General features: G+C 48.8%; 1 protein-coding gene across 1 annotated transcript; it reads right to left on the bottom strand.

The window, feature by feature from the left end:
* Positions 1 to 690: 690 nt before the first annotated feature.
* LOC147973434 (uncharacterized) lies at positions 691 to 7,541 on the bottom strand. Its single transcript, XM_087524681.1, has 4 exons — positions 5,409 to 7,541; positions 4,901 to 5,342; positions 4,357 to 4,504; positions 691 to 1,009 (listed from the first exon to the last, which is right to left on the bottom strand). The coding sequence occupies exons 1-4, from the start codon at positions 7,539 to 7,541 to the stop codon at positions 691 to 693; spliced, it is 3,042 nt and encodes a 1,013-aa protein (XP_087380807.1).
* Between the last annotated feature and the right edge of the window lie 2,842 nt (positions 7,542 to 10,383).

The raw sequence follows: 10,383 nt of genomic DNA, 5'->3' as shown, positions 1-10,383 counted from the left end.
CCTTTTTGCGTAGCACTACTTTAGCATCCTATCTACTCCCACCGGCATAACCCTCATAGAAAGGTAGGGTCATGCATCATGCAAGTGTCAACGAGAAAAGCAACGGAGGCAAACCACCCCAAATGGTCACCATTTTATCATGACTCGATGCAAGCAATAAAAGTGCCATATGACATGCATAAAAGGGGTTTCTTAGACATGGTCAAAGGGCTGCTTGCCTGGCTCAACAAAGTCTTCTGGGTCTTCAAAGTCTTCTGGTCCAACTCCTTCGTCAGCAACGCAATCTATCGTTGCAAAATAATAACGAGAAAAAATAAGGCAATAATAAAACAGAAAAACCAAAGTGCTCAGAAAAATGTCAACTCATTTTTGTTAAATACTAGGGTGAAAACTAAGAAGGGGAAAATTCCTTGTTTTGGATTTGGAGTAGCAGAACAGGAGAAATGGATTTACAAGGGCATATTTAAATGCTTAAAATCACATTTAAATATTTACAGTGAAGAAAAGGTTGTTGGATTTGAATGAAAGTTGCACATTTAAATAGGTTGCAATATTTTAGGAATTTAGGAATTTGAATTAATTTATTTGGACATATATTTTATCCTGTGGAATATTTGGAAAAGTGACAGAAAAAGAAAAGGAAAAAGGGCTCTGTGCCTGCTGGGCCAGAACAGCCGCAGGGTAGCAGGCCTAGCCAGAGAGGCGGCCCAGCGCACTGGTGCACGCGCGCGCCAGGTTTGAACCTGACGGGCGGGGCCCAGGCGTCAGGACGTGAGGCTGACGGACGGGCCCCACGGCCGTCGTCGTCAACCCTGGGTCAGAGAGGGCGGCGAGCTCACCGGCGACGATGCAGGGCACGGCGAGCTTGGGAAAGGGCAGGGACGGACTCAGCGTGGCGTCGCCGTTCGGGTGGAGGTGGAACCGGTCGCCGGGGTGGCCTGGTTCGCCGGCGACGAGGTCACACGGTGGAGGGGCTTCGGGCGTCGACGGTTCCGGCCGTTTCCGGCAGCTACAGAGAGGGGAAACAAGGGGGAAAGGATCAGAGGGCTGCAGGGGTTCCAGATCGAGGCAGAGGAGGAGCGAGGGAGGCCTATACCTCGCGAACTCCGGCGAGCCGAAGCGGTGGAGCTCGAGCTCGATCTCGAGCTTGGGTGGCTCTGGAGAGGAACTAGGGTGCAGGGGGATGTTTAGGGGAGTGAGAGAGCGAGTGGTGAGGAGAGGAGGGCTCAGGGAGGCCTTTAAATAGGCGAACGGCGGGGTGCCGTGGACTCGTGCGCCGGCGGGCTCCTGCTCGTCGCTGCAGGGCTCGGGGAAGAGGGCGTGGTGTCTGGGGTGTTCCTGGACGTCGACTACATCGGGAGAGATAGAGAGAGGGAGTGGGGAGAGGTCAGAGGCGTGCGCGTGTGAGCCGCGCCATTGGCGCGCTCGGGCGGCCGGTGTTTGCTAGCGCGGACGCACGGGGAGGAGGAGAGAGGAGGGGGCCGACCGCGTAGCGTGTTGCGGACGCCGAGGCGCATCGGCAGGCGCACGGGGGAGGCCCGAGGTGGCCGGAGGTGGTTGGAAGGGGGCGGCTACAGTGCGGGAGCGCACTGTAGCGCGCTCCAGAGCACCCAAATGGCTGGCATGGCCATTCTTTATGCATGGTGAGCGCGTCTTTTGGTGTCTAGCAGGTCTAGGAGTGAGTAAAGAAATGGGGTGGTGCATTGGATGCCATGGATGGCCACTGGAGTGAGGAGGGAGGTGAGGAAGAGGGGTACAGGGGCTGTCCAGAGGGGTAAATGAAGTGGTTTCACCCCTCAATCATTGAGCTGAGGTGCAGCCATTGTTACTGGAGGTAGAGAAGGTCTAGGAGGGGCTGTGGTAAAAAGTTGAGCTCAAGGAGAATAGTTTTACTGGTCAAAATGGTGATTTTTGAAAAGTGGCAGAAGGTGTTTGACAAAGGATTTGGCAAGCAAATTATTTCCAATTGCCATGAGACTCCACAGGGTGAAATGACACATATAATTAGGGCCTCTCACCAATTTGGAGCTTATTTGGGCAAAGTTGCCAATGCAACTTTTGTAAACCCTAGAAATGAGCAGAAATAGACTTGTGTAGATCTAGTTGAGCATAACACGTCTCCTTGATGCACTACTTGGTGTAGTGGCCTCATTTGGTCATGTGAACATGCTCACAAAAGTTGGGGTTAAGAGGAGAAAGTTGGGAGTACAAACTTGCTCAAATTAGGTTCTGAACAGAAAGGGTTATGGGGCATTTTGGTGGACCAAAATGACCTTGATTGAAGTGAGGCTTTGCAAGATCATCACAATATGCATTTGTGACTTGCTGGATTTTTCTTGGATTTTTATGGAAATATTTCCTGTAGAAATATTTCAAATCCTTGAAATGGGCAGAAATGATTTTGGGAGGTTTTGTCCAATATTTTGAACATGACCATGTGTTGAAACTCTTATATATGGGAAATATATGCCCACTGAGTTTCCCTGATTTTTGTCAAATATTTCTAAAATAATAAAATAATTTTTCCCTATTAAAGACCATTTCTGGCCTTTAGAAAAAGCTTTTAAATAAAATAGGAAAATAACTTTTAAAATTATATTATTGGGTTTATGGGAATCCTATATCTAATAGGTTTCAAATATACCTTTTGAAATATTTTTCATACCCCAAATCAGGTACTTGCAGTGCAAACCTCAATCCAGGGGTTTTTGGAAAACTAATTTTTGAAAATACTATTTGGCCAAATTATTTTCGTAAGAAAATACTATATTGTACTATACACATGGCATGATCATTGGGTAGAAGTTTGGGGCAAGATGATGAAGTACAGAAGGTGGAGTAGTTGACTTTAAAGAGCACTTGAAAAAATCACAGAGAGGAAACCAACTCCAAAATAAAAGCAAAATAATGCAAAAGTTTTTGTTGGCCCAACTTTTCTTACTTTAATAATGCAAATGACATGTTACAAAATGCAGGGTATGACAGACCTACCCCCCTTACAAGAATCTCGTCCCCGAGATTCCTAAACTAGGCTTTAAAGAGATACGGAAACTCGGATCTAAGGTAGTTTTCACGTTCCCAGGTTGCTTCTGCTTCAGTGTGGTTGCTCCACTGGACCTTGAAGTACTTGATGTTGCGGCTTCGAGTGCGTCGCTCAGCCTCATCCAAAATGCAGATGGGCCTCTCACGGTAAGTCAAATCAGGTTGAAGGCCAATGGCTTGGTGATCGACGTCCTTGTAAAGATTAGGCTTGTCTGGGACTTGGAGACACTTCCGGAGTTGTGACACGTGGAATACGTTGTGCACATCAGATAGTTCAGGTGGCAGTTCCAACTGGTAAGCCACTTCTCCTCGTCGGTCAGTGATCTTGAAGGGGCCGATGTATCTTGGGGCGAGCTTTCCTTTGACATGGAAACGCTGGGTTCCCTTGAGAGGTGTGACCCAGAGATAGACATGGTCTCCAACTCGGAAGGTCATGTCTCTCCGATGTGAGTCAACGTAGCTCTTCTGCCTTGACTTGGCAGTTTTCAAACGCTCTCTGACAAGCTGGACTTGCTCTTCTGCTTCACGGAGGATATCGGGCCCAAAGACTAGTCCTTCTCCGGTTTCTGACCAATTGAGGGGTGTGCGGCACTTGCGCCCATACAACACCTCAAATGGTGTCATCTGGAGGCTTGACTGATAACTGTTGTCGTAGGAGAACTCGGCGAAAGGGAGGCAATCTTCCCACCTAGCTCCATATGCTAAGACACAGGCTCGGAGCATGTCTTCGAGTTCTGATTCACTCGTTCTGTCTGACCTCCGGTCTGTGGGTGGAAAGCAGTGCTGAAGGACAACTTGGTCCCCATGGTCTCTTGGAACTTCTTCCAGAACCTTGAGGTAAACTGGGTTCCTCGGTCTGACACAATCTCCTTGGGAACACCATGAAGGCTTACGATTCTGTTGATGTAGAGGCTGGCTAGCTGGTTTCCCTTGTAAGTCGTTTTGACAGGAATGAAATGGGCTACTTTGGTCAAATGGTCGACTATGACCCAGATGGAGTCATGTCCCTTATTTGACCTGGGTAATCCAGTGATGAAGTCCATTCCTACTTTATCCCATTTCCATTCAGGCACCTTGAGAGGCTGTAACAATCCAGCGGGTCGCTGATGTTCAGCTTTGACCCTTTGGCATATGTCACACTTAGCGACGAAAGTGGCTATCTCTCTCTTCATGCCATGCCACCAGAATCTTTCCTTTAGGTCTTGATACATCTTGGTTCCTCTGGGGTGGATGGAATACGGGGTGTCATGAGCTTCTTGCAATATCAAATTCTTGAGCTCAATCTTGTTGGGTACGCAAATGCGATTCCCAAACCACACAATTCCTTGCTCATCCTTTGAGAATCCTGGGGCCTTGCCTGCCTTGATCTTCCTCTTGATGCCTTCAATACTCTCGTGTCCCTTCTGAGCATCTTTAATATCATCCATCAGGGTAGGCTTGACTTCAAGGTTGGCTAAGAATCCTGGTGCAACCAGTTCCAACCCGAAGCTTTCAAGTTCTACATACAAGGCGGGTAGCCTTTCCTTAAGCATAGCATTCAAGGAACAAGCCTTCCTGCTTAATGCATCTATTACCACATTAGCCTTCCCAGGGTGGTATTGAACACTGAGGTCATAATCCTTGATCAACTCTAGCCACCTTCTCTGCCTCATGTTCAATTCCTTCTGAGTGAAAATATACTTCAGACTTTTGTGATCCGTATATATCTCACACCGCTTCCCTAGGAGGTAATGTCGCCATGTTTTCAGGGCATGAACTACAGCTGCCAACTCGAGGTCATGAGTAGCATAGTTCTCTTCATGAGGCCGTAGTTGCCTTGAAAGGTAAGCTACGACTCTGCCTTCTTGCATCAGAACACCTCCCAGTCCAGTTCTTGACGCATCACAATATATCACAAACTCCTTGTGTATATCTGGTGTGGCCAGAACTGGGGCGGTGGTCAATCTCTTCTTCAGCTCCTGGAAGCTTTCTTCACACTTCGGCGTCCATTCAAACTTCTTGTCCTTCTTCAAGAGCTGAGTCATGGGTCGTGCAATGCTTGAGAATCCTTCAACGAACTTGCGGTAATATCCCGCGAGTCCGAGGAAGCTTCTGACTTCCTTCACATTGCTTGGGGATTGCCATGCAGTCACGGCTTCAATCTTAGTGGGATCGACCGACAATCCTTCTTCAGTCAAAACATGACCCAAGAATCCAAATTCGCGCAGCCAAAATTTGCACTTGCTGAACTTGGCATACAGTTGGTGCTCTTGAAGCTTGTCTAGGACCATCCTGAAGTGTTGCTCGTGCTCTTCTTCCGTCTTCGAGAAGACAAGAATGTCATCAATGAAGACAACGGCAAACTTGTCCAAATATTCCATGAAGACCTTATTCATGAGATACATGAAGTAAGCTGGGGCATTGGTCAATCCGAAGGACATGACCGTGCACTCATACAGGCCATATCTGGTTACAAATGCCGTCTTCGGAATATCTTGGGGTCTGATTTTCAGCTGGTAGTACCCAGATCTGAGGTCAATCTTGGAGAACACCTTGGCCCCATTGAGTTGATCAAACAGATCTTCAATCTTGGGAAGTGGATACTTGTTCTTGATTGTAACTTCATTGAGGGAGAGGTAGTCAATGCATAAGCGGATGGTACCGTCCTTCTTTGCCACAAACAGAACAGGTGATCCCCAAGGGGAGGCACTAGGGCGGATAAATCCCTTCCTCAACTGCTCTTCCAGTTGCTTCTTCAACTCTGCTAACTCTTCCGATCCCATTCTATAAGGCTTCTTATAGATGGGTCCTGCTCCGGGCATGAGCTCGATGATGAACTCAATGTCTCGGTCAGGAGGCATTCTCGGTAGCTCATCAGGAAAGACATCGGGGTATTCGCATACTACCGGCACTTGCTCCAATACAACTTCTGACAGACAGTTGACTTGGGCACCTTGAGCAGGGGAGGGGTTGGGAGCAAACTTAACTTCGACTCCTTGGTCATTGGTCACAGTGACGGTCCGGTTGGCACAATCTAACAAGCCTTGGTGCTTGATGAGCCAATCCATTCGTAAGATCACATCCAAGCCTTGCGATCTTAAGATGATAAGGTCTGCTTGGAAGTCTACCCCATTAATGACAATCCCGACTCCTTTACATCCTATCTTGGCTCTCATCTCTGCTCCGGGGGTTTGTACCACCATAGGGTTATTCAGGGGTGTAGGGGTCATGCCACTTTTTAATGCAAACTTTTGGGTGACAAATGAATGCGTGGCTCCAGAATCAAACAAGACAGTTGCAGGTGCTGAGTTGACAAGGAACGTACCCAGCACGACGTCCGGGTCTTCCTGGGCTTCTTCTGCAGTGACATGATTCACACGAACCTTGCCGTTGTTGGGCGGGTTGCGGGGAGCTTGGTTCCTTGGTGGCATTCCACGGCCTTGTCCTGGGTTCTGCGCATTGGGGCGCGGGGCGTCGGGCTTCTTGTTGGGGCAATTCTTGGAGTAGTGTCCTGGCTGACCACATCCAAAGCAAGTGACTTGGTTGGGGTTGCTGCTCTTGCCGACATTGTTATTGGGGTTGTTGTAAGCTGGCCTGGGGTTGGCATACTGCTGAGGTGGATAGTTGGTGCGGGGTGCAGGAGCTCTTGGCTGCTGATAGGTTGGCTTGACCGGGGCGGGCTGCCACGGGCGAGGCTTCTGGTTGCTGGAGCTACCCTTGCTAATCATCTTGCGATTACGGGTATCATCCAAAGCACGTCGCTTGTCTTCAAGCATGAGTGCCTTGTTCACCAGATCAGGAAAGGTCGGGCAGTCACACACAACAAGCGAGTACTGCAGAGTCTGGTTAAGGCCTTCCATGAAGCGCTCCTTTTTGGCAGCATCAGTGCTGACATCTTCAGGGGCATACCTTGAGAGAACACTGAACTTCTGAAAGGTCGGGCAGTCACACACAACAAGCGAGTACTGCAGAGTCTGGTTAAGGCCTTCCATGAAGCGCTCCTTTTTGGCAGCATCAGTGCTGACATCTTCAGGGGCATACCTTGAGAGAACACTGAACTTCTGCATGTACTCCTTGACAGTGCTACTACCTTGCTTCAGGGCTCGGAACTCACGCTTCTTGATGGCCATGATTCCGGAAGGAATGTGGGCCTTGCGGAATTCTGCCTTGAAGTTATTCCAAGTGATGTTTTGCTCAGCATGCATGGCCTTGAATCCATCCCACCAAGCTCTAGCAGTTCCCCCGAGACAGTGAGCAGCATATGCCACCTTCTCACGGTCCTCAGTGCGTCCGACTAGTTCCAATAGATCCTCAATGGTGCGGACCCAGTCGTCTGCATCCAGGGGTTCATCAGTCTCGATGAAGGTGGGTGGTGCATGCTTCTTGAACTCCACCAACGTGGAACGTCCATTGCCGTTTCCCACCGGCTGGCGATTGACAGCTTGAGCAATCATCTGGAGGGCTGCAGTTTTGGCTTGGCTTTCCTCTCGGAATGCTTGGAGAAGCTGAGCCATGTCCATGTTTGGAGGTGGTGGCGGTGGTGGAGCTTGTCCTTGGGTTTGGTCCTGACTGGCTCCTTCTCCGGCTTCTTGCTGCTAGGTAGAGGTACCAGTACGAGTTACAACAGGCATCTTGTTGGAGCGGTCAAGGTCTCATGATTGGGAAAGATGGGGAAAGCAATATAGATGGGACGCCTAGTAAGGGGGTTGGTATGACACTAATTGTTTTCATGCAAGGGCCAAAAGGCCAAACACATACATTAAAATCCAAATGGGTGATGTAGTCGCTTACAAGTTCCCGAAGGAAAGTACGACGTCCATCAAACACATCAAAAGAAAACACAATATTACATGGTTTCATATGAACCATTACAAGGACTCGACTTCGCATAGGGGTACACGACCTATCCTACCTTAAGGGTTACTAACGGGCATATCCGGGTTGCGAATGATGCTTAAGTGGTGGAATGCTCGGTCGTGTAGTCTGGCTCTTCTGGGTCTTCCTCCTCGTCATCGGTGGCCTGACTTTCCTCTTCACTTGAAGGGGTGGGGGAGTGGAGGAGCTCAACACGGTGTTGCTTTGCTGGTGGTGCGAAGAGCTTGCGGTATTCCTTTGCGCTCATGCGGTGTTGCTGTGGTGGTTCTCCATCCTTTGGGGGTCTTCCGCCTCTGTATGCGATTGCGGGTTGTCCAGGGGGAGCACCTTCCTTCTTGATCCTATCCGTCTTTCCTTGTGCTTGAAGAAGAAGTGCCTTGGTCTCATGAAGTTCCTTTCGGAGTTCCATTGATTCAGAGGCCAAGTGTTGTGCCAAACTATCGGCACAAAGGCTGAAGTAGGTCTGGAATCAGAGTGGAAGTCCTTGTTCTAATGGTGGAGCTGGTGCACTGCTCTCATCCTCACCTTCCTTCCGATAAGGCAAGAAACGGGTTGCCAACTCGTCTGCCATCTCCGGAAGAAGGTCACGGAGGCGGGTGAGTGCCTTGAGGGTTGCTGTCTCGACGACAAGAACCAATGTTGCCATTTGGGGTCCCTCGAAGAACCAACTTGTTGGAGAGTCATTGGCCTTCACGATCACTTCCACATGATACTCCGTCTCGGTGTCATTGATCCAATGCTCATGGTAGGTGAAAATGGGGGCTCGGTGAAACTAGCACTTCTTGAGGCTATCCTCGAGAAGCACGGGAAATCCTGTGGTCAGGAAGTCTTCAGGTACGGCAGCCATCTAGAAAGGTTGAATGGGAGAGGTCAATAAGGGAAATATATCTTGGGTTGGGTAAGCTTTAGAAAAGAAGAGAAGTTTAGACGGTCTCAAGCTAACTAACGCCCATGCTAACTAAGGCTTCCTACAGTCAGGATGGCTCTGATACCAGCTCTGTGGGTACCCCGACTCATAAGTCGAGATCACCGAATGCACGTGTACAGTGATCCCAGAGATCAGTGCTCACTGAACACACAGAAGCTGAATAACAAGAGTCTTACATCCATACATACCGTCTTACACAAATTATGACCATTACGGTCAAGTCTTACATTGATAAAGCCTTAAGGGCTGAACATCAAATGAAACACAAGCAGCGGAAATCTTCGTCGATAAGTAGAACCCATGCCATCCGCCTTAACCATACAGGCATTCTGACTGGGAAACGTCCTAGTTCGCATGTTCGTCTCCAAAGAACTCTTCTTCGAACTCCTGTTCTTCCATGCCTGGCCAATTAAATAACCAGTGGCAAGCCAATGAGTACTTTGAATGTACTCGCAAGCAACCCATGTTTTGGTTCAAGGTACAAAAATGCACGATATAGGTAAATTTTTGCGGAAAGCTAATTTTGAGTGCAATGACATGTTCAACAACTTGTAAGACATGCATCAGGAGAATTCAATTAACCATGAGGATAGGTTACAGATATCAACATAAATAGAGTGGGCATCAACCCAACTCAATCATGTCAAGTCCTCTGACTTGACCCAAGTCGTTCTTCCCACTTATCCAAACACACACACTGGTTTGTAAACATGTGGACGTAGCCCAAGAGCGGTTACCCAACTGTCCTTGACCGTGGACACGGCTATTCGAATAGTTTTACACTCTGCAGAGGTTGCACACTTTACCCACAAGATCTGGGGAACTTCCGTGTCGTCCACGACCCGCGGTACCTCAAGTACCCGGGGTAAGCACCCGATCACTATCTTTCCCTAGACGACACTAACAAGGAGTCCACTCGTTGTTCTGTATCCTCACGATGTACATCATACGAGACTCACTCGAGATCATAACATCCGAGAGGGGACACAACGGTGTATCCGGTGCCCTGTGAAAACAGTCATGGCCGCCCTACCTGGCACGACCCCGTCCCGAGAGAGAGCACCAACTCTCCCCCGTCACTAGTAATGCGGGCTCCAAGCTAGTATCGGCCTAGGTAATCAATAATGCCCTTTCCCATATAAGGGTAGAGTGGTTGCGCATGCAAGGTTGGAATAACGGTCGCAACTTAAACCAATCCGTTTTTGAAAACAACACACACACTTGCCTCGGTACACCACTTCGTCATCAAGTGGCTACCCAACTCATCATCTCCCTCGGGCATAAGTGGCACCCGACGGGGTTTTCGAAAAGTCCTTTGAAAATACTTTGTCTCCATCACTATGCATATACCCGTCCCTTTTTGCGTAGCACTACTTTAGCATCCTATCTACTCCCACCGGCATAACCCTCATAGAAAGGTAGGGTCATGCATCATGCAAGTGTCAACGAGAAAAGCAACAGAGGCAAACCACCCCAAGTGGTCACCATTTTATCATGACTCGATGCAAGCAATAAAAGTGCCATATGACATGCATAAAAGGGGTTTCTTAGACATGGTC

The sequence above is a fragment of the Triticum urartu genome, chromosome 5A (genome assembly GCF_056163025.1).
Source record: "Triticum urartu cultivar PI428250 chromosome 5A, HENAU_Tu73, whole genome shotgun sequence".
In the NCBI taxonomy this organism is placed as follows: Eukaryota; Viridiplantae; Streptophyta; class Magnoliopsida; order Poales; family Poaceae; genus Triticum; species Triticum urartu.
This window is presented reverse-complemented; position numbering and strand designations above follow the sequence as displayed.

Coding starts and splice junctions, on each gene's coding strand:
- LOC147973434 (XM_087524681.1), bottom strand. CDS start 7,541: ATGGACATGGCTCAGCTTCTCCAAGCATTCCGAGAGGAAAGCCAAGCC. Junction 5,343..5,408: donor TCATGTATCTCATGAATAAG/GTCTTCATGGAA, acceptor GTCTTCTCGAAG/ACGGAAGAAGAGCACGAGCA. Junction 1,010..4,356: donor GATGAGCAAGGAATTGTGTG/GTTTGGGAATCG, acceptor CCCTCTCTGTAG/CTGCCGGAAACGGCCGGAAC.